General features: G+C 44.4%; 1 protein-coding gene across 1 annotated transcript; it reads right to left on the bottom strand.

The window, feature by feature from the left end:
- Positions 1 to 1,094: 1,094 nt before the first annotated feature.
- On the bottom strand, positions 1,095 to 6,978 carry MAGEA11 (MAGE family member A11). The gene is made up of 5 exons (XM_055376208.2): positions 6,489 to 6,978; positions 5,105 to 5,217; positions 3,787 to 3,882; positions 2,686 to 2,759; positions 1,095 to 2,610 (listed from the first exon to the last, which is right to left on the bottom strand). The coding sequence occupies exons 2-5, from the start codon at positions 5,198 to 5,200 to the stop codon at positions 1,587 to 1,589; spliced, it is 1,290 nt and encodes a 429-aa protein (XP_055232183.1). The 5' UTR covers positions 5,201 to 5,217; positions 6,489 to 6,978; the 3' UTR covers positions 1,095 to 1,586.
- Positions 6,979 to 24,336: the final 17,358 nt, after the last annotated feature.

The following is a 24,336-nucleotide window of genomic DNA, read 5'->3' as shown; positions in this document are numbered from 1 at the left end:
AGTAGATGTTGACTCCAAGTGATTTCCATGTTCTTTCCTCATCTCCAGCTTATGCGAGAGAGTTTAGATTTTCACCACCAAGGTAAGGTCATTCATCCTTGTATGTGTTCAGTGACCAGTTTCAAATAAAACACCCCATTAAATTCCTATTACGAATAACAAAATGGCTTTAAAAAACTCTCTCTCTGTAACTTCGTATCTCAAGAATAGTATATCATGTGCTAATCACATTCCACTCACCATCTATTTAGAAAAGTTTGAGGGTGTATTTAGACACACAGTTGGGATGACAGGATGTGTAAATGGGAAGGCAGGTGATTCCGCTTAGCCTTCACAGCAAGCAGCAGGGAGGAGCAGGAAGCAGGCCAGATTCCAACTGGAAGAGAGGGCACATGAGGGAGACCAAGGGAAGGCCTCTGTGGCGCGAGAAAGTGTTAGGGTTGGACAGAAATTCCTGCACTTGGGTAGAGTCAGCTCTCAGGAACCCTAGGGCTCAGGCAGGAGGACCCTAGGTTAATAAAGCCCACAGACTATCCCCAGATTATGTTTCATTCTCATTGTCACCTTCCTTTTGTAGGCCCGCTTTCAGTACCACGTCCACAGGGTCCTTCTTTTGGCCACTTGAGAGACATTATGCAGTACTGAGAAAACAAATGAATTAAGGGACAGAGGCGTACCTCAGGCTGGAAAGAGTGAGAATAGAATGGGCTCTAGATGAATTCAGACCAACCTTGTGGTTTACCAGTGATATGATCTTGGGAAAGTTACCAAGCACCATGAGACTCAGGTTCATCCAGAAAATGGGTTTGATAGACCATTTTTTTAGGACTGCTGTAATGTATAAAATGTATTAAAACACCTGGGATGATACCTGGCATGTACTGGATATTTAATGATTGACAGCTATTTCTAGAGAGCTACCACTCTCTACTTTGGAATATTTTTTATTGTCCAGGACATCTCAGAGAATCTGCAACTCAGTAGGAAACTGCATTTCCTTGGTGAATATGTATGTGGGGGGAGGGGGGTGTACATGTGTGTATGGGTGTGTACTTTCATAGAACAACAGATTAATATGGATAAGAAGACAAGAATTAATGACCTTCTCCTTTTATTTCTCTGTTTTACAACACCAGTTCAGCTTTATTGCTAAGTTCTTACATTCTCCAAGAAAATACCTATTGCAAATCACAGCAAAATGGAAGATTTCCCAAAATGTTTTACAAAATGGCAAACACTTGCACTTGAAATGGATAAGCAAAACAACATGTGTGGTCAGTATCATCCATACACTTAGATGTTGAAGCTAACTAAAACTTTTATTACAGGAACAATATTTGAAAATTACCAAAAGGAAACAAAAAGAAATCTCCAAGTCACCCGATGGAAGAGAAACCTAAAGGCAGTATACAATGTGTTCCCTTCCATTCACTGTGCCTTCTACTACTGAGAACACTGACTTCTCTCATCAAACACAGAGGGAAGAATGGGCCTGATTTCACACAGGACAGGGAAACTGCTGGGTGTGGCCCTGAAGCATGCATTGGCCCATTTCCCTGCCCGCTGGCCCTGGTTGCATCTCATGCTCAGACTCCCTCTCCCTCCTCTCTCAAAGCATCTTCATACAGGGATGGGTAAGAAGTGGGATCCCTCCCATTGGCATTGGCTATGTACTCAAGAACTTTCATCTTGCTGGTCTCAGTGTGGGCCCTTGGACCCCACAGGAACTCACAGCATGCAGGATCAGTGCCGGGCACCTGCCGGTACACCAGGTACTTTTCCTGCACCCAATCTTGGGTGAGGAGCCTCTTGGGCTCCCCAAAGAGGAAGTGCTCCCTTCCAGCATACACCCCCATAGTGCTCAGGACTTCCCACATAACCTCTTCAGGGATGCAGTTTCCCTCCATGAAGATTACACCCAGGACTATTATCAGGAGGCCAGACTTGGGCATGCTCTGCTCATTACACTGTATGCCATCATAAGAGAGGTTGAGGGAGGTGACAAGGACATAGGAGTGGCTAGTGGGGTCCACTTCCTTCACATCAATGCCAAAGAGCAGTTGCATGCATACAGAGGCTTCCCTAAATATTTCAGGAAAGTAGTCCTCATAATTTTTGATGACACTCCCCAGCATTTCTGCCTTTGTGATCAGCCCCTTGACTCGATACTTGCGGAGCAATAAATGAACCAAATCAATTATCTTGTCATGTAGTATATGTTGGGAAAAGGACTCAGGGTCTATCAGGTCAGGCAAGGTACTTGGCCCCTCCTTTTCTTGGCTGCTGGAGCCCTCATCAGATAGGCTCCCAAAGATGGCATCCATGGCAGTGGGAGAGAAGGACTCTTCCTGAGGACTCTGGGGAGGACTTAGTGACTCAGCAGCAGGCAACTCCTCTAGAGTGCCCACATTCAGAGTAGAGGAGAAGAAGGCAGCCTCCTGCTCCTCAGCTTGGAGAGCCTGTGCACCCACCAGGCCCAGGTCTTCTTCTTGGGCCTGAAGGCCTTCCTCAGGCTTGCAGTGCTGACTTCTTTGATCAAGAGGCATGATGACTCTGGTTAGGTCAGCAGGCCAAACTGTGGGAAATATCTGGGTGATGGGGCCCCACAGCCTGGGGAGAGAGGGAGCGTGAGAGCAGACTCAGATGAGATATGAACCATGGAGAATCTAACAAAGGCCTACTTACACTTGTTCTCCTCCAGTGATCCTCTGGGTTCTCCTGGGACTCCTGTCCTCCAGGTTGGCCTGTTCTCTAAAAACCTGAAAAAGGAAGTGAGAAGGCTGCGCAAGATGCAGCTGGACATCAGAGCAGGAGGCTCCAGGACTGAGGTAGGGCAGGTGAGGTTGCAAGCTGGGGGTCCCTTTCTGTACTGGGGCAGGTGGGGCCATTTGTAGGTTAAGGGTGAACATCTCTTCTTGACTGCTGGCACTGCCTAGGCTTCCTGTGTTCTGAGACCTGAAGACATTGCCTGAGACCAAGGCCTCACTGCTCAGTTTTTGGAGCTTCTAGAAGAGGAATCATGGGGCCATCAGGCTGCAGACTGCAAGCACCCATCCTGGCACCCCAGCACTGTCAGAAAGGTGGGCCAAACTCTGTGAGTTTCTCACTTTCTTGGAGTGGATGGTCCCTTCTGTGCTCAGGGCCCTCACCTTTCTCCTGCCAGGGCCTGGAAGACACAGCTCTCCTGACCTGAGAAACTCTCAGATCAATAGCTCTTTCCTGATATGAAAGAGGACATGTGGGGATACACATCTGGCCACATGTACACATGGCTACCCAGGAAGGACAGCAAGAGATGGTGACAGTCGGCTGGGTCCATGTGTCCTCGGGTAAGGAGCCTGTTTGGTTCCCATCTTGATGCCTGTCTTGGCCTGGGACCCTCCCTCTGTTGACCTGACGCCATCTCCTTAAACCAAAGCTCTACCTCCAGGAGACACCAGAAGAGGAAATCAGGGAAATAGAAACACCCACGGTCCCAGGGACTTCCCATAGCTGACAGAAGGGGCAGGGAAGGGCTGAGTCCCATGTTTTTGGTAAGTGCTGTCCCGTCAGCCCCCACCTTGATTCTGGTCATGGCCTGGGACCCTCCCACTGCTGACCTAAGTGCAGCCCTCTCAGACCAATGCCTCCCCCTCCCTGAGACCAATGATCCCAGTATAAGAGAGGGGTCTCAGCAGATAGTCCTGCACATGCTCTCTGGGGAGACAGCAGGGGCAGAGCAGATTTCTAAGCAGCCCTCTGTGTTCTGGCCAGGAGGAACCCTCAATCCTCCCTCAGGTTTCTCACCTGGACTCTTGGCAGATCCTGGGACCACTGTATTTGTGGACCATACGGGGCTCTTTCTGTTGACTGGAAGTCGTCCTCTGAGAACATAGTGCTCACCTGCCCAAGATTCCAAAACAGAAGTAAGGGGCCCCACGTCCCATCACCCCATCATGCGGTTGTCCAGGGCTGACAGCAGAGGCTGGACCCTTCTGTTCTGGGGATTCCAAAGTCCTCCTGTGGGTTTTTCATCTTTACTTCTGCCAGGGCCTGTCCTTCCTCTACTCCCAACCCCTGAGATGAGCAGACATATCCCTTTACACCAAGACCTCATCTCCCTGAAGGTTTCCCAACTTTCTGCCTGTGGTACAAGTGACCTTGCCACTTGGGGCCACCCGTGATGAGGTCCCCATACAGCCAAGGACAGGGGACAGACTCTGTGGGATCCCTTCATTATGGGATGGGGGTATCTCCAGTCCTCACAAAGGGGACACATACACCTTGAGTCCTAAAGATCGTGGGACTCCTCCCTCTGCTGTTCAGGTGTGGCTCCACCTGCTGACCTGTCATCACCCCCTTGAAACAAGGTGCTCACCTCCCTGAGCAAGGTGCCACCCCCAACCTCGTGGCAGAAATGTGAGCATGGCACATGCCTCCCCTGCCTGGGGCCTCCGAGGGATGAAAACAGAGGAAGCAGGGATTTGTGAGGTCCCTTTTTCTTTGGCATGTGGGAGGGTACATTCTTACCTTCAGTCTTCATCAATTTTCCTCTCCTTGACTACTGGCAGATCCTGGACTCCACCCTGTGCTGACCAGGTGTGTATCCCTCTGCTGACCTGAGGACCTGCCTCAGACCAAGGGCCCCACCTCTCTGAGATATGGGAGGCAGAAAGTGAAGGGGCACTACATGGACACCCCTCATGGGATGCCAAAGGCTGATAGATGAAGCAGATTTCAGGGGTGCCTCCTCTCTCTGGGTTTCCTCCAGGTATTCAGATTTACTCCTGACAAGGCCTATCCATGTCTCTCCTGCTGAACTGTGGATGAGTTTTGCAGGCCAAGACCACCATCTCCCAGAGAACCCCAACTAGGAAGTGGGGAGCTGCCTCTCTTTCCTAGAGTCCTGCCTGGGGCCTCCAAGGACCGATGGCAGGGGCAGGTTTTCTACCTCAGGGATAATTGGTTGCCTGAGTCCTCCCTCTGGGACTCCTCCCTGGGTTGACCTGAGGCTCCACTCCTCAGACCACAACCCACTCCTCTCTGACACCCCAAAGGCAGAGTGAGGATGCACCACATGTGGCCACTGTGCCTTGGAACTCCAAGGGCCAAGGTCCCTACTGACCTGGAGTCCAAGGTCTCCTGAGTCCTCCCTCTTCTTCTTCCTCTTGATGCTGGCAGGGCTGCACCCCAGAGCCCCTCTGCGGAACTGAGTCTCCATCCCTCAGATTCCCAAGGCTGAATGAAGAGGCACCTCAGTCTGAGACGGCGGGGCTATGGGGGGGCTGTTCTGGGGTGCTGGGTCCCTTCAGTTGTCCCTCAGGCCTTGCTCACCTCCCAGCAGGGACTGAGCCCTGTCTGTGCTCCCCCTAGGTCGTTCTCATGATACCAAGCCCCTTCCCTCTGTCAGCCCAGGATGCGGAAATCAGGAACCACTTGCCTGGGGGCCATGCCAGGAACTTCCCAGGGCTGACAGCAGAGAGGGAGCCTCGCTCTGTGGGGCCTCAGCCCTCCCTCGGGGTCCTGACCTTGATGCCTGGCAGAACCTGGGTCCTGCTCCCTCCTAACCAGCCCTGCCCTGGTCACACCAAGCTCTGACCCCACAGTTCCCTGAGGCTTAAGCGGCGGGGGGCAGAAGCCGAGGGGGGTGTCGGAGGGGACGGCCCAGCCTGAGAAGTCCGTCCCCATGGGGTGATCCAGGGCTGGCAGCAGAGGCGGTGCTGGATTATCTGGGGTCCTCTATCTGGGGAGGGAGCGTCCTCAGTCCTCCCTCAGTGTCTCATCTTGCCTCCTCACAGAGCCTGGGCCCGCTGCCCTCAGCAGGTCACAAGCCACCCCTCAGAACCGGGCTATCACTTCTCTCTGACCCCCTAATGTGCAAGTCCGCAGTACCAAGCCCGGAGGTCCTTTGCGTTGACTGCAGGGACAAGGATGGACTCTGGGGCCCCTCTATCAGGATGGGGTGGAACCTCTCCATAATTTCTCAGAGTCCTGATGTCGATGTCTGGAAAGGCCGGGGCCCCACCCTTTATGGAACTGCCTCTGCCCGGGTCACACCATAGACTCGCAGAGTCTCCTTGAGCATTGAGGTGGGGGATTGTCTCAGCCTGATAATTTGATCCCCTGTTGTTTCAGGGCTGGCTCCAGGGTTGGCGCTGGATTATTTGGGGCCCTCTATCTGGGTAGGAGGCCTCCTCAGTCCTCCCTCAGCTCTCACCTTGCCTCGTCACAGAGCCTGGACCTGCTGCCCTCTGCCACTCTCAAGACACCCCTCAGAAAGACGCTTTCGCTTCTCTCAGATCCCAGAGGCAGAAGCCAGTGGAGGTCACATCCGGCCCCCACGCCTGGAGCTTCCCTGGATTTACATCAGGGGCGAACCCGATTCTGCCCGTGTGGGGGCGGGGTGAGGCAAGGCGGGGAGGGGCGGGGCGGGGGGAAAAGTAGTGGCGAGGGGTGCAGATGTGGTCGAGGGTCATGGGGGTGCCTCAATCCTCCCTCCGGTTTCTGACCTTGATTCCTTGCAGAGCCTGGAGCTCCGTCCTCTGCCAATGATGTCTGCTCCTCTCGGACCAAGTCTCTGACTCTGAGTCCCCTGAGGTGGCAGTGAGCGGGAGGTGTGAGGTCAGGGGACAACATTGCCAAGGTCTTCCGGGGCTGACAGGAGGGACCAAGCTGGATTCTGTGGCCCCTCTATGTGGGGAGGGTGGACCGTCAGTCCTCACTCAGGAGGGTCCTCCTCTTGGCTACCGGTTCTTTCATGAAGTGATGGGTGGGAGATGCTCTGTTTCTGTCACCTCTGAGCATTGCCCAACTGCACCCCTTGCAGAGAATAGCTGCGGATCCCAGGCTAGGTGCTTCCATGTGGCTTCAGTACCCGTGATTGTAGTGACCTCTTGGAGAAGATGCACACCTTCCCACGGGGGCTCCTCCCCAGCCAGATCTAGACTTTGCAAACTTTTGCCCTGAAAGCTTTATTTTTACACTGAAGAGGCTGAGTGGCTGCAAGAAATTTGCGGAAGTCCTGCGTTTAGAATTTATCTAACACTTCATAGTTCATTTTAGTGATTTTCATTTTTTAATTCTCATTCAGTGTCAAAAATCATACTTAACCTAACCATGCCTATTTCACTCTAATGGTCAATACTCTAATTTAATCCATTCTTTATCTTCAATTAAAACGATAATTTTTAAAAAGCCAATCTTTATCTACTGACGTGGTTTTAGTGGTTATCAGCAAAAATTCCAGCCGTATTCCTTTAATCAACCAGTGTTTCCTCCTGTCCTGAAGTTACCCCATGACTACTGGCACCTGTGGTCTGAGACCCTACCCGAGTTTGCCACAGTGAAGTAGGGGCAGAATTTTAAACATTTATTTCTTCCTATCCACCCCAACTTCCCTGCTACTCTTCCCCCCCAATCACAAGTATTCCTTCAAAATACAATGAAATTCTCAGGGCTCTCTCATGTTTTTTTGTTTAGATTTCTTTTTTGATATTGTTTGCTTGTTCCTTTATTTATTTATTTTTATTCTTTAGTTTTCCCGGGTTGTTTTGGGGAGTCTAAGATAGAAGCCCAAGACTGAACGCAGTGGTTCACACCTGTAATCCAAACACTTTGGTAGGCCAAGGCAGGAGGATCACTTGAGCCCAGTAGCTCAAGATTAATCTGAGCTACATAACAAGACCCCATCTCAAAAATAAAAAAAAAAGAAAGAAAGAAAAAGAAAAAGAAAAAAGAAATGAAAAATTAGCTGGGTGTGGTGGCGTGTGACTGCAGTCCCAGCTGGTAGGGAGGCTAAGGTGGGAGGATCACTGGAGCCCAGGATGTCAGTGCTGCAGTGAGCTGTGTTCACACCACTGCACTCCAGCCTTGGAAATAGAGTGAGGTCCTGTCTCAAAAAAACAAAACCAAACCAAACAATCAAAAACCAACAGATGCCTGAGCTTGACAGTCATCTTGGCTGGTTAAGGAATTACGTCTGTCAATTTTTGAAAAAATAGAATTGCCATCTTTGCAATATTCTATTCCCTATCAATGATATCATATACTGCGTTGTTTATTTGGGTGCTCTTTGAACTGGATATATCAGTACTTGTATAGTTGCCTCAGTAAAAATCATACATGCTTTTATTAGTCTTCTTGTTAGGTAATTTTTGGATATTGTTGCTATTGTGAATGGGGTATTTTCTATGACCCATTCTTAATAGTTATTGTCTGTTTTGCAAATCTTTTGATTTTGCTTTATTGATCTTCTGTTCGCTATTTTTCACGTCTCTTATTCATTTGACTATTTCAAGTGTGCATTTTTTTGAATTTTCTAGATAGACTGTTGCATTACCCTACCAAATATCACTCTTTCTTTCCAATATACATACCTCTTATTTATTTTGGTATCCATATCTGTGGCTTTGTATTCCAATACAACTTTGAAAAATAGCAATGATAGCATACATTTATGACCCGTGCCTGACATGAATGCACCCAACATTTTACAATTAAGTATATTTGCTATCAATTTGATGAAACAAAATTTCCTTCTACTCTTAATTTTCTAGTTATTTTTATCATGGATGATTACTAATTTTTTCAAAATATTTTTCTGTATCCATTAATATGATCATATGTTTTGCCTCTATAATCTTGTTAATATAGGGAATCACACTGAAGGTATATTTTAATGTCAAATTGTATTTTCATTCTTTGGATATATCCCGTTTTTCCATTTAGTACACTGCCCTAATGAATTGGCTATTAATTTATTTAGGATATTTGTTGCTATGTGAGTAACTTTGGTTTAAGTGTTCTTTTCATGGTAAGGTCCTCTTCTGGTATTTGAAACAAAGAACACTAGTCTCAGAAAATGAGTTCCACAATTGCCCATCTTTTTGTATGGTTTTTAAGAGTTTGCTTAGGATGGCAATGAGTTCTAATTATTTGGTAAAACTGGCCTCTGAAACTTTCTTTTCCTGGATCATTTGTGGGTGGCTTGAACTGAGAATACAGTTTTAGTTTGTAATGTTTGATTAAAGTTTTCTGTTTCTTTATGGACCAATTTGATCTTTTTTTTTTTTCGAGACAGAGTCTCGCTCAGTCGCCCAGGCTGGAGTGCAGTGGAGCGATCTCAGCTCACTGCAACCTCCTCCTCCCGGGTTCAAGCATTCTCCTGCCTCAGCCTCCTGAGTAGCTAGGATTTCAGGTGTGCGCTACCACACCCGGCTAATTTTTGTATTTTTAGTAGAGACGGGGTTTCACCACATTGTCCAGACGGGTCTCGAACTCCTGACCTCGTGATCCACCTGTCTCGGCCTTCCAAAGTGCTGGGATTGCAGGCGTGAGCCACTGCGCCGGGCCATTTTTTTTTTTTTTTATAAAATATAGTTCATTTCACTTAGGATTTCAAATTTAATGGCATGATATTATGATGAAATAACTTTATTAAAGTGTCAGACTTGTAAAATAGTAGAGTATAGTATAATATACCCAATATACTTGATATTCAGCATCAAAAATCTTCAATCCATTACTAATCTGTTTCCAACTATACTTCTACCTACCCCACGTCTCAAATGCTGGAATAATGTAAACCAACTCAGTAACCTTGGATAGAATCCTGGATCCAATAAGCCAGTTCATGGTACAGTGCAGCTGACCTGGCTCTGAGACAGCCTATGGCTCAGAGAAAAGGGTCTGGCTTCAATAGACCAGCCTCCCTAGACCCCTACCTCCTACTCTCTGCTCCAGGGCCCTGAGGTACTGCACGCCTTTGTTCTCTTCTAGACACATGCTCCTATAATACTGCTAGCTAATACTGCTTTCCAGACACCCTTGGGTCTCTCTCCAAATGTCTTCTCTGTGAGGGCTTCTATGAATAACCTTTCTTTTTCTTCATAGAATTTGTGTCTTTATTATTTATTTTTGTAATTTCACTTTCATTTTAGATTCAGGGGGTACGTGTGAAACTTTGTTGCATGGGTATATTGTGAGATGCTGAGATTTGTGATATTATTGATCCCGTCACTCAAGTAGTGAGCATAGTACCCAATAGTTGGATCCTGACCTTTCATCATATACAAAAATTAATTCGACATGGATTAAAGATTTAAATGTAAGACCTCAAACTATAAGAATCCTAGAAGAAAACCTAGGAAACACCATTCTGGATATCACCCTCGGGAAATAATTTATGACTATGTTCTCAAAAGCTATTGCAACTAAAACAAAAATTGACAAGTTAACCTAATTAAACTCAAAAGCTTCTGCTCAGCAAAAGAAACTATCCACAGAGTAAGCAGACAACCTGCAGAATGGAAGAAAATATTCCCAAACTACGCATCTGACAAAGGTCTAATATTCAGAATCTATAAGGTGCTTAAACAATTGAACAAACAAAAACAAATAACCTCATTAAAAAGTGAATACCCTTTCTAAAATTGCAATCATTCCTCTTAACTCATCCCAAACACTTATTCAGTTCTCTAGATTCAATATGTTTCCATAGTATTTATCACCATGTCGACCAAAATTAAGACTGGTTAGGCAAAAATAAGAGGATAAATGTTTATTGGAAGCCAAATGTGAGGACTGACCTGGGAGGAGAAACCAACAAAGTTGGGAGTGTTCTGGAGAGTCTTACAAGTTGGAAGGGTTTTATGAGAGTTTAGAAGAAGAGAGAACTTTTTATATGGCAGTTGTCGTTTTTTATTAGAGGATACAATACGGAGGTTAGAATCATTGTACCAAATTGCAACATACAGACTAAAATGTCCATGTGCAAAACAACCAGTAAAATTTCATGATTTAAAAATAAATCAGCAAACTTTTCAATGTTGGTACATTACATATTAATCCATATGTAAACAATTTGTGGAATGCAGGATAAGACACTTTACTGAGGGACAGGATGGCAACAGAAATCACAAGACCTCCCCCAGGCAAGTTCATTTGGAAGCCTACCAAAGGTGATTTGGAAGTTAACCATTAAATCTACTGCACCTTTAAGTTTGTTTCATGATTTATTGTGTGCCTACCCTTTACCTCACTAGAATATAAGTTCCACCTAGGGAGGAAATGTGTTCAATACTACATCCTCAGAGCCCAGGACAGTGCCTGGCACACAATACATGCTCAGTATTCATTTATGGAATGACTAAAGAACTGCCAGTTCTATGGTCCTAGTATTTGGAGCTTCTCTGGTACTAAAGTCTCATGGAATTTTCAATCTTTCCAAACACCCAACAGCCAAAGTTTGAATGCTCCCACTATCTTCTAATTGTTGGCTCCTGGACCAGGTAAGCATCTGAGTTTTAAGGGGACTCCAAAGGCCTGCTTTCCCAGCTTCTGGTTTGTGCTCCTCGCATCCTGGGTAAGTGAGCATGGCAGGGCTCTAGCCACCCAGGGCTATCTGAACACTCTCTCTTGTCAGGAGGCAGCTGTGACCTTTCCCTGATGCCATTTCTTTTTCCATCTTGTTTGGATATGCAAGTTAACACAGTAGTCCTTGCAAGGTGGAATCTAACAGCCTAATTGTACCTGTTGGGATTTGGGGTTTCCTTCTCCTGAGGCCCATCTCTGAGCTCCCATCACCTTGGCTGCAGTGCCCACACTTGCCCACAGTCTCCCGTATCTGACTTCAGTCTTCCCACCTGGGGCTTGGAATTGCAGCTCTCCAATACAACTACTCAAGACTCAGTGCTGAGGCTCATGAACAGTTAATCTTTTATTTAAAATTCTCTACTTAGAAATCCCCTTCCAAAGTATTATGGTTCAGATAGAACTGGCAGAAGATGAGGTAGCCATTTGGTGAGTTTCCTAGGGGTTGGTAAATAATAAAAGAATGCTGTGTGAATGAGTGACAAATCACTATAATGATGAGTTACTTTTCAAATGATTCCCTACGTAATGCCCACACATTAATTAAACTAATCACCTCGTTAAGGCGCCTATGAGTTTTTGCTTTCTAAACTTGATCCAGAGAGGTGATGCCGAACTGTTTTGTCAGCTACCCAAAGAGCCATCTAGGATCTCAGTGTACCCCCCAAAAAGTTTAAGAAGACTAATGGGTGAAACCCACTGTGAGGTCTGTGGTCATTAGTATACTCCTCCAGGTCCCAGAATATCCTCAGGTCAAATTAGGATTTGGAAAGGAGCCGGGAAGGGTAAGGCTTTCTTGTTACCAAAGGACGTAGGCTGTGATGAGTTTGGAAAAGTGTGAGAAGGATCACCTGCTGGACCCATCTATACTGCCTTAGGCTGGCCACGGGAGGAATGTAGAAGTAAAATGGGACTGGAGGTGAGCTGGAGCCCTGCAAGATGTCATGAACCGAGTGCTTCCAGAAAGAACTCCAGAGCAGACTGCTTTGTCGCACTCCAGGATGACAACCGTGACACTTAGTGCCCTTTGTTGGAGAGAAATGACGGATGGGGAGAGTGCTAACTCTAGGATGCCTAAGTGCTGCAGGGCTACAGCAGCTAGAGGGTCTCACAGCACCCCACCAACAGCCTCTTCTGGAGGCATTTCCAGGGTCTAGCATATTCCACAGCAGCCTCCTGTGTGGTTACACACCACAGAGGATGGAGGCAATCCTGACCAGGGTAGGGCAAAGCAGATGGGGGCCTTCCTGTGCCCATACAGGGGAAGGTCCTGACTGTCTCTAGATGTCCTGAGCCTGCCCACTGAGGGACTGATGTGAGGCCTGTCAGCCATGGTCCTGCTCTCCTAAGAGACCTCTCTGTTCCACCAGCTATGACTGAAGCGCTGCACTTAACTTCAGCTTCCTTGGCAAGGGGCTGACCTCCTGCATGCTTCTTGAAAGCTGTATTAGTCCATTTTCATGCTGCTGATAAGGACTTACCCGAGACCTGGCAATTTAAAAAAGAAAGGGGTTTAATTGGACTTACAGTTCCACATGGCTAGGGAGGCCTCACAATGATGGGGGAAGGCAAAAAGGAGCAAGTCACATCTTACGTGGATGACGGCAGGCAAAGAGAGCTTATGCAGGGCAACTCTCATTTTTTAAAAACCATGAGATCTTGTGAGACTCATTCACTATCACGAGAACAGCACAGGGTAACTGCCCCCATGATTCAATTATCTCAAACCGTGTCCCTCTCACGACACATGGGAATTATGGGAATTATGGGAGTACAATTCAGAAGGAGATTTGTGTAGGGACACAGAGCCAAACCATATCACCAGCTCTTCCCTGTGCCAATTACCCTGTCAGCCTTTCCTGAGCAAATAAGGAGTCCTGGGTCTCCTTTTATCCTTGATCCCAGGGCTGGAGCTGAACATAGGGATAGGGGGGCTAGTGGAAGGATGCTTGTTATGTCCCAAGGGAAATCCACAAAATAGCATCAGAGGACAAAGCCAAGGTTGCCCATCACTCAGACTGAGGGTCAGTGCAAACAAGCCCTGCAGACACTGACACCTACGTGGATGCAGTGAGAGTCCACATGTCTCATGGGCACTGCGCTCCGTCCTACTTGCCCCACCATGTATCTGGTTGCCAGCCTGCTCAGTGGAGTTGGCTTGAAGGAAATTGTTGAGTCACCTAATCTGCTGAGAATAAAAGAGACCAGGCCAGGCAGGTACACAGCAAGGCAGGGCACATGTCTGGACATAATAGCAGCCTCTGGAAGACTGGACTTCTGATATCCATGTCAAATGGTTGCTGTAGCTTAGCCTGGGCAACTGCACTTGGGCCATGAGCTGCCAGGGTACCCTAAAGGTCAATGGAAGTCTTCCTGGAGGCTGGACTTCCTGGCATATATTTGAGGTTCTAAGCCTGCTTCAGGCTCCACCATCTTTTCACTTGATTTATCTCTGGGATCCCTTTGTTTTATTTGTGTGTAATGCATTTTATCTTGCTGTGTTACGTACTTCTTTGTAGCCTGCTCCAAATATTTTCTGAATGAAGCAGGAGTGAAAAAAAGGGGGAGGAAAATAGTGAGCGGAGTCCCTTCTCAATCCTACTTAACTCTTTAATGTCTTCACCTCATCTGCATTCCCCTCTGGATCCCCAATGTTCTGTTAATGGAGCACAAGCTCATTGCAGGGGTCGTGGTTCTGAACCGCAGCCCATCTGGAGCTCTCAATGCAGAAACTTCTCCATCTTCACACCCTTTATCCTAGGACCCACCTCTCCTCCACGGCATTTGTCTCCATGTCATATGGATAGAACAGGAGAGAGGCCATTGGGTAGGATTCTGTTTCAAGCTTTCACTGGCACCACCTCTTGGCTCCTTTAAGATCAGTCCTAGGGGCATATTGATAGGGCAATAGTTAGCAGTGGAAGATGGCTGGTACTCCCTTGTTTGTGGGTTGCAGCTCAACCCAGTACAGAGACAGGGCTTTGAACCCATAAGAAAGTAAGTTTGAATATTAGCCCTGTCGCTTATAAGCCCATACATAAAGTATCCTTTATGTACTTCAGTTTTTTCATCTGTAAAATGGGAGTAATAATAGCACAACTTCAGAGTGTTTATGTGAGCATCATATAACATGCCACTTGTATGTAAAATGCTTGGCCCGAATAACATGGTCATTAATAAGTGGCTATTATTATTGTGTGCCCATGATGTACCTTCCCCCATATTTTAATATTCCTGAAACTGTATATGTCTTATGATCCACATGTGCATTAATTAATGCATTTATTTTCTTTTCCCCTTGAAAATCTGTTACCATGGATTGTTTAATCCCACATCTTTGAACTGTATAGACATGATATAACTTGTTCTAGTCCTGCTTGGGGCAATAACCAGGGCTATTGAACCAGGACCTGGATCAACACATAGGTCTGTGAGAGTTGCTTTGAAGACTTCCTCCAGGCTCGCCCTCCCTGCATCCAATCTCACACCCTAGAGCTCTGCAAGGGAGAGTCCTCCAGGTGAACACATTGAATGCCAAAGAAAAGGGCCCACACTGTGCCTGACCCTGGCTGCCCAGGTTCACATCTCTGAGGAGGACTAGAGCCACATTCCAAATTCTCCACACCACTGCTTGCACTTCATTGGGATGGCTCAATGGTTATTTTAAAAAGTGCATTGTTCCTTGCACAAATGTTTTTGTATTTTGAAAAAGCCTAGAGTTACCTACTTTCCAAGTATAAATCTCTTTTTGTGCCTAACATGTTGTCAATTTTCTTTTCTCCCTATCTTAAATTTAAAGGAGCAGATAAAGGCAATCTTATGTGTCCAGAAAGAAGAGAACCAAATATTTGTGACCAGCCCTGATATGCACAACTGAGGTCATTTTAGAGGAGGAAGCTGAGGCCCCTTTTCTCCGTCTACTTGTCATTGCTCTAGTCTAGGCCTGCTCTTATCCTGTAGGAATCCTCAACCCTGGACATTCCAGCCTCTTAACAGTTACTGTATGACAATAGCAACACAAAGAAGTAGGGAGAGAATGGAACTGTATGTGAACAAACCCACTGTATACTATTTTAATTAAGTTGGTATTAATTTAACTAGATTGGTACAAGTTAAACTATCAATTGTAGTCCCCAGGACAACTGCTAAGAAAATAATACCTTAAATGGCAATGGGATTAAAATGGTAGACTAGAAAAACATATATTTTTCACAAAGGAAGGTAGTATTGAAAATATAAAGAAGGAAAAATACATATGTGATATAAAGAGTAAATCACTGACTACAACACAGAAATATTACCTTACCAGTAATTTTAAATGTAAATGGATTAATCACCTCGATTAAAGTCAGGGATTGGGGAAATGTATTTTGGAATCCTGTTCTAACTATATACTGATTATAAGAGATTTATATACATGTATACATCTAAATACATAAATAGGATGAAAGTAAGTATATGGGAAAAGATATATCATACAAGCAGTAACCAAAAGAGAGCTGGAATGGCTATGCTAATACCAGACAAAATAGACTTTAAAATAAAAGTTGTTACTAGAGAAAAAGGAAGATATTTTATAATGGTGATAAAAGTTTTAGTCTATCAAAAATATGAAACATTATAAACATATATGTACCTAATAACACAGACCCCAAAATATAGACAGAAAGAATTAAAGAGAGAAATAAATAATTCAACAATAATTATTGGAGACTTTAAACCCTAATTTCAATAAAGGTATAACAAGATAGAAGGTTGCCATGACTATAGAATATTTCAACAACAATATAAACCAGCCAGACCTAACCCCCAATTATAGAACACAGCACCCAAAACAGTGGAATATTTTTCTCAAGTATACATGGATCACCTTTCAGGATAAACAATATGTAAGCCCACAAAACAAGTCTCAATAAATATAAGGGGATTGAGATTGTACAAAGTACTTTATCTGTCTGCGATGGAATAAAATATGAAATTAACATCATGCTACCTGACTTCAAACTATACTACAAGGCTACAGTAACCAAAACAGCATGGTACTGGTACCAAAGCAGAGATATAGATCAATGGAACAGAATAGAGCCCTCAGAAATAACGCCGCATATCTACAACTATCTCATCTTGGACAAACCTGAGAAAAACAAGCAATGGGGAAAGGATTCCCTATTTAATAAATGGTGCTGGGAAAACTGGCTAGCCATATGTAGAAAGCTGAAACTGGATCCCTTCCTTACACCTTATACAAAAATTAATTCAAGATGGATTAAAGACTTAAACGTTAGATCTAAAACCATAAAAACCCTAGAAGAAAACCTAGGCATTACCATTCAGGACATAGGCATGGACAAGGACTTCATGTCTAAAACACCAAAAGCAATGGCAACAAAAGCCAAAATTGACAAATGGGATCTAATTAAACTAAAGAGCTTCTGCACAGCAAAAGAAACTACCATCAGAGTGAACAGGCAACCTACAAAATGGGAGAAAGTTTTCGCAACCTACTCATCTGACAAAGGGCTAATATCCAGAATCTACAATGAACTCAAACAAATTTACAAGAAAAAAACAAACAACCCCATCAAAAAGTGGGCAAAGGACATGAACAGACACTTCTCAAAAGAAGACATTTATGCAGCCAAAAAACACATGAAAAAATGCTCACCATCACTGGCCATCAGAGAAATGCAAATCAAAACCACAATGAGATACCATCTCACACCAGTTAGAATGGCAATCATTAAAAAGTCAGGAAACAACAGGTGCTAGAGAGGATGTGGAGAAATAGGAACACTTTTACACTGTTGCTGGGACTGTAACCTAGTTCAACCCTTGTGGAAGTCAGTGTGGCAAGTCCTCAGGGATCTAGAACTAGAAATACCATTTGACCCAGCCATCCCATTACTGGGTATTTACCCAAAAGACTATAAATCATGCTGCTATAAAGACACATGCACACGTATGTTTATGGCAGCACTATTCACAATAGCAAAGACTTGGAGCCAACCTAAATGTCCAACAATGATAGACTGGATTAAGAAAATGTGGCACATATACACCATGGAATACTATGCAGCCATAAAAAATGATGAGTTCATGTCCTTTATAGGGACATGGATGAAATTGGAAATCATCATTCTCAGTAAACTATCGCAAGAACAAAAAACCAAACACCACATATTCTCACTCATAGGTGGGAACTGAACAATGAGATCACATGGACACAGGACGGGGAACATCACACTCTGGGGACTGTTGTGGGGTCGGGGGAGGGGGGAGGGATAGCTTTAGGAGATATACCTAATGCTAAATGACTAGTTAATGGGTGCAACACACCAGCATGGCACATGTATACATACGTAACTAACCTGCACATTGTGCACATGTACCCTAAAACTTAAAGTATAATAAAAAAAAGTTAACATATTTAAATTTCCAAAAAAAAAAGAAATTAATAACTGTGGTAAATTTCAGATATTCACAAATTTGTGAAAATTAAACTACATACTCCTAAACAACCAATGGGCAAAAGAAAAAATCACAAAGGAAATTAGAAAATATTTTGAGATAAATGATAATGAAGACATATATACACACATGGTCATGTACAAATGAACACCAGCTCATCGCATGGTTCAAGTGCACTAGCTTGCATTGTTGATTGCACAGTTTTAGAGAGACATGGTGATGACCCTATTTTGCCACTTCCAGAGACCAGATGTACTGTGCAATTAACCAGAAAACACTGATTTATAAAGCATGAAAATAAGAATCTCTCCTGAGCTTATAACTAAACATATCTAAACTATAATAAACACTAAATTCCAAGGACTTGATATGGTTTGGATCTGCATTCCCACCCAAATCTCATTTCGAATTGTAATCCCTACATGTCAGGGGAAGGACCATGTGGGATGTCATCAGATCATGGGGGAGGGTCCCCCCATGCTGTTCTCAAGATAGTGAGTGAGTTCTCATGAGAGCAGATGGTTTTAAAGTGTAGCACTTTCTCATTTGTGCAAACCCTCCATCCTGCAGCCTTATGAAGAAGGTGCCTGCTTCCCCTTCGTCTTCCACCATGATTGAAAGTTTCCTGAGGCCTTCTAGCCATGTTTCCTGTTAGGCCTGCAAAACTGTGAGTCAATTAAACTTTTTTCCTTTATAATTACTCAGTTTCAGGTAGTATTCTTTATAGTTGTGTGAGAATGGACTAATACAGGACTACAGCTGTGCCTGAACAGGCTACATCAAAAATAATAATAAAAAAAACTACTCCAAAAGATGAACAATGGCTACCTCTGCCAAATGGAAGAGTTTAGATGGGCTGCCTTCTCAAGTTGGGAACACAATCCTGTACATACGCGCTTACCAGTGCCACACCATAGATTACAAGTCAGCATGGGTAACCCAATCAGAGACTGTAAGATATCCCTCAATAAATAATTTGTTGCACAGCTTCAATAAGTGTGCTTATCTGACAGCCTAATATCTCTTTCAGGGACTAACTTTACAGCTGAAGTCACAATCTTCTAGGGGTGGCCACCAATCAATGATTAGGCAATGCAGCTGTAGTCAAGACCATACACTTCTCAGAAAGGCCACCAGCCAATGACTGAGCAAGTCGAGGGTAAAATGGCTTAGAAAGTCCCATAAAAGGGACCCCTCCTCCAAGCAATCTTTGCTTCAGAGCTCCAAATTGGACTAGCAAAGACTTTGTGAGATCTGCCCAAAAGACAAGAGGGAGAAATTGGGTATGTGCAATTGTTAAGTACTTACATGACATGCGAAATAATATATTATTTGAAGGTAGATTGTGATTAAGTAGAGATTACATTGTAAACTTTAGGGCAACCACAAAAAATTCACTAAAAGAGATATACATAATTAGGCAACAATGAAGATAAAATGGAATAATAGAAAAATGAGTGCCTATTCACAATAGCAAAGACATGAAATCAACCCAAATGCCCGTCAATGATAGACTATATAAATAAAATGTGGTACATGTACACCATGGAATACTATTCAGCCATAAAAAGGAATGAGATAATGTCCTTTGCAGTGACATGAATGGAGCTGCAAGCCATTATCCTCAGCAAACTAATGCAGGAACAGGAAACCAAACATCACATGTTGTCACTCATAAGTGGGAGCTAAACAGTGAAAACACAGGGAGGGTAACAACATACAATAGGGCCTGTCGGTGGGGCAAGGGAAAGAGAGCAACAGGAAAAATAGCTAATGCATGCTGAGTTTAATACCCAGAAAGCGGGGTGGGAGCCTGAGGGCCATCAACTCATGCATTTAATCAGAACAAAGAGGTACGCATCAAGCCTGGAACAAAGAAATATATTGTCTCACAAGACAATAAGCACAGCACAGGCTGTGAGGGCTCTTTATCTCCCAAGAAGAAAATGTTCCAGGTATAAGGCCCATCTTATGCAGCTGAGCAGGTTGGTCAACAGACAGGACATGACTGCCTTTACCAACAATATTAAAAGGAGAATGTATCATTATTGAGATTTGTCTCAGAAATTCAATATTCACAAATCAATCTCTGTAATTAACTGTATCAACAGACTAAAGGAAAATGCATTTGATCATATTCAAATGATTAAAAAATTTTTATGATAAAAAGTCTAGACAAGTCGAATTAAAAAAGAAATAATTCAACTTGATATAGGACATGAAAAAAAAAAGAAAACCTCTACAGTTAACATCATACTTAATGATGGACTGGATAAAAAGCTGGGATGTCAATTCTGACCAATCCTACCAACATCTCTGTGAAAGTCCAGACCAATGTAATAAAGCAAGAACAAGATATTAAAGACATACTGACAGGAAAAGAAAAAAATGAAACCATCTCTATCTGCAGATGACATTGATTGTATTTGTCCCTTTTCACACTGTTATAAAAAAATACCCAAGACTGGGTAATTTAGACAGGAAAGAGGTTTAATTGATTAATAGTTCCAGGTGGCTGAGGAGGACTCAGAAAACTTACAATTATGGCAGAAGGGGAAGCAAACATGTCCGTCTTCACAAGGTGGCAGGAAAGAAAAGTGCAGTGCGAAGGGGGAAGAGCCCCTTATAAAACAACCAGATCTTGTGAAAACTCAGTCAGTATCATGAGAACAGCATGCACCTGCAGGCCCAATACCACCTGGAAACCACCAAGGCTTGGGGCTTGCACTACCTGAAGCAATGGCCTGAGCTGTACATTGGCCCCTTTTAGCCATGGCTGGGATGCAGGGCACCAAGTTTTGAGACTGCACAAAGCAGCAAGGCCCTGGGCCTGGCACACGAAACCATTTTTTTTTCCTTAGGCCTCAAGCCAGCCAGGAGTCCTGAATTCCTAGCCTTCCCACCCCTAGGAACCCCCTGCCCCTGGTAGGGGCGAAAGCATCTGATGTCAAAAAGACTCAAGGGCATCATGGACCTTCCATATGGGTACAGGACTGCAGGACGTCCATCAGCCTCCAAAAGACCTCTCCACTGCCTTTCAGTTGCTAGCTTCTCAGACTCATAGGCCCAGGCGAATTACAATGGGGCTGCCACTGGCCTGGGAAGAGCAAAAACTGTGGGGCCTTGCACGTAGCAGGAAAAGACTGGAAGGAGACTCAAGACCATGACAACTCCTTTCTGTGAGGAGCCCTGAGAGGGTGAATAGGTAATGATGGAGGGTGCCAAGTGAGAGGAATGTAATGAAGGGATGGTTGTGAAATTTGAGGAGAGAGGCGGTGAGGTCAGGGAAGAGATGTGGGGTCCTCAGGAGGGTGTTGAATAGGGAGAGGGCACAGGGTCAAGGGGTGTGGTGCTTGGGGTCTGTAGAGGATGTGGGGTCAGGAAAGGGTCTTAGGATTTCAGGTGTGGGGACACACAGTGAGGTCCCAGGAGTGGGGCCCATTGAAGTGGAGGCTCTGTTCTATCTGCAGTCTTGGTCCACACTCCTTAAGATTAACCAGAGAAACACATAGAGGACAACAAGATAGTGAATATGGACAGAGCAGTGAAGATGCCAGTGGCCACGGAAATACTATTTCTTCCATGCTGTCTCCAGGGAGTGCTTGCTGCAGTGTTTGATGAAAGGTACAGCAGTAGGAGTGGTGTCAACTTCGACCTGCCCGAGCAGAGGGACAGTACTTGAAGGAAACGCTAGGGCCAGAAGCGATGTAAAAGCTTCCAAATGCACGCGTGTCAGGGCCAGCAGTGGCAGGAGGAGCCAGCAACCCAGACCCTATGACTCCTTCTGCGGGGATCAGTCAGATGGCCTTGGCATTGGTCAGACAGTAAGTGAGGTGGGTTAGGACTGAGAACTACCAGGAGTCAGCAGGGCACCACCAGCTTGGATCCTGAGTCTGGAAGAAGACCTATACCTGAAGCAGTGCCCCTCCTCCCTTGGATTTGCCCCAGGTCATCCCTAGGAGGCTATCCCATTCTTCTCCTGCCATCTCAGGAAAGTACATCACAGTGGAGGGCATAAGCCAGACCAGCACCCCCAACCAACCATCATCCCATGCGTGACTTTACACACAGATACTTTCCTACACACAAAGACCAATTCAAAGCTGCTTGTCACCATCCCTTAAGTGAATCTTTAAGGAGCCTAATGTGGCAGGGCTTCAGGTCAGGGCCACTTGATCAAACCCAGCACCTTCTGAATGACCACCAGGGCACACCCAGAATCTGCCTGGAGGAAGCCCAAGCCCTGCCCTGACTGCTTTTTCTCTACTTCACCTTTCTCTCCTCTTCAAGGAAATAAATTTGCTTATGCTGAGGGTCAGTTGTCACCAGTCTGACTTATTTCTTCCACTCTGTCCTACAACAGTGCTTCTGGACTCCAGGCAATGCTCCTCCAACCGCATCACCTGGGGGCTAGTTAGGAACCAGCATCTCAGGCCCCACTCAGCCCTAAGCAGTGAGAACCTACATATCAACAAGATTCACAGGAGACTCCTGTGCATGTCCCCATGTGCTAATCCAGACGTGGTGTTTCTTCTTTGTGCCTCTGCCTCAGGGAGTCTGTGACTCACTGAATTCAGGGTCCTCTGTTCATTAGTCAGGTGGAATCAGGCAGGATGTCCTGACTGGATCCTTTTCAGAATCTTCCGCCAACAAAAGCATACCACATAGCAAGAGCTGCTTTCCACTTTCTGAAGTGGATGCACTTTTTTGCAATTTAACATTCCCAGCAACAATGTATGAGGGCTCTAATTTCTCTACCACCTTGTCAACACATTATTATCTGTCATTTTTATTACAGCCATTGTAGTTAGTATGAAATAGTATCTCATTTAGGTTTTGACTCACATTTCCCTAGTGACTAACGAAGTTGAGCATCCTTTCATGTTCTTTTGGCCATTTGTAGATATTCTTTAGGGAAATTTCTGTTCATATTCTTTGCTCATTTTTAATGGTTTGTCTTTATATGGTGGTATTGTAAATGTTCCTTATGTATTCTGGATACAACTTTCTTATCTGATACATAGCTTGCAAATGTTTTCTCCCAATCTGTGGGTTGTCTCTCTTTCTAGAGGTGCCTTTTAGAGCACAAAAAGGTTTTTTGTTTTTTTTGTTTGTTTGTTTTTAGTTTGAGGAAATCTAGTTTATCAATTTGTGTTTTTGTGGGGGAAAACTATGCTATAAATTGGAGGGAAAAATGCAACCTAGCCGCAGTATGAGCTCAAGGAAGACATTTTTTGAAAGTTGAAATTGTCACATTATTTTTAGGTGTCAACGATCCAGTAAAAAGCAAGGATTAGCTAATAAAAGAGAAAAAATGAGACAATTTCAAGAGAAAAATGCTTGAGAAAGAGTCCATTCTAGGCTCTTAGATAGTGCTGAAAAGCTTTGTCTTTTGTCAGAAAAGAAATGACAGAGAATGCAGGCATATTGGTGGCATCAGAGGTGAGATAAAGAGTGAACTGCCATCAAATAGCTTTCATTTGCCTTATCAGAAAGGTGGAAAATTGGCCGGGTGCGGTGGCTCATGCCTGTAATCTCAACATTTGGGAATCCGAGGTGGGCAGATCACCTGAGGTCAGGAGTTCGAGACCAGCCTGGTTAACATGGTGAAACCCCATCCCTACTGAAATACAAAAGGTAGCCGGGTGTGATGATGGATGCCTGTAATCCCACCTACTCGGGAGGCTGAGGCAGGAGAATCACTTGAACCTGGGAGGCAGAGGTTCCAATGAGCCAAGATCACGCCATTGCACTCCAGCCTGGGCAACAAGGGTGACACTTTGTCGAAATAAAATTAAAAAAAAGAAAAGAAAGAAAGAAAGAGAAAGAAAGAAAGAAAGAAAGAGAAAAGAAAGAAAGAAAAAGGAAAATCATCAGATACTGTTGAAGGCTGGAGTGTTTTGGAGATTCGAGAAGATTTGAAATAGATTTTTTGCAGAGTGAGAAAGTGAATTCACTAGAGGAATTGAGCAAGTTGTCTCAAATACTTCAAAGGACATCATCAAAAAATTGAAAAGGCAACTCACAGAATGGGAGAAAACATATGTTAATCATAGGGATAAGGATCTAATATCCAGAATATTAAGAGAACAGTCACATTTTAACAAGTAAAACACATAACACAATTTAAAATGAGCAAAGGATTTGAATAGACAGTTCTCCAAAGAAGATACGTAAATGCCCAATAAGCACATGAAAAGGTGCTCAACATCGTTAGTCATCAGGGAAACACAAATCAAAATCACAATGAGATACCACTTTACATACAACTAGAATGGCAAAAATAAAAATGACAGACAATAATAGTATCTCTAAGGATATACAGAAATTAGAATCCTCATACACTACTGCTAGAAATGTAAAATGATGCAGCTGCTATGAAAAACATTTTGGAAGATCCTCAGAAAGTTAAGAATGGAGTGTTACCTTATGACCCAGCCATTCCATTCCTAGACCTACACCCAAAATAATTGAAAGCAAATAATCAAACACTTGTACATGAATGCACATAGACGCATT

Source organism: Gorilla gorilla, chromosome X, assembly GCF_029281585.2.
Source record: "Gorilla gorilla gorilla isolate KB3781 chromosome X, NHGRI_mGorGor1-v2.1_pri, whole genome shotgun sequence".
NCBI classification, from domain to species: Eukaryota; Metazoa; Chordata; class Mammalia; order Primates; family Hominidae; genus Gorilla; species Gorilla gorilla.
Note: the sequence above shows the minus strand (reverse complement) of the source record. Positions and strands in the feature narration are given on the sequence as shown.

What these genes read in the sequence shown, in the direction of transcription:
- MAGEA11 (XM_055376208.2), bottom strand. Translation starts at nt 5,200, where the DNA reads ATGGAGACTCAGTTCCGCAGAGGGGCTCTGGGGTGCAGCCCTGCCAGC. An exon ending in CAGGAGACCTTGGACTCCAG is followed by an intron (nt 3,883 to 5,104) that starts GTCAGTAGGGAC and finishes AATCTTGGGCAG; the next exon opens with GTGAGCACTATGTTCTCAGA. An exon ending in ATCACTGGAGGAGAACAAGT is followed by an intron (nt 2,611 to 2,685) that starts GTAAGTAGGCCT and finishes CTCTCTCCCCAG; the next exon opens with GCTGTGGGGCCCCATCACCC.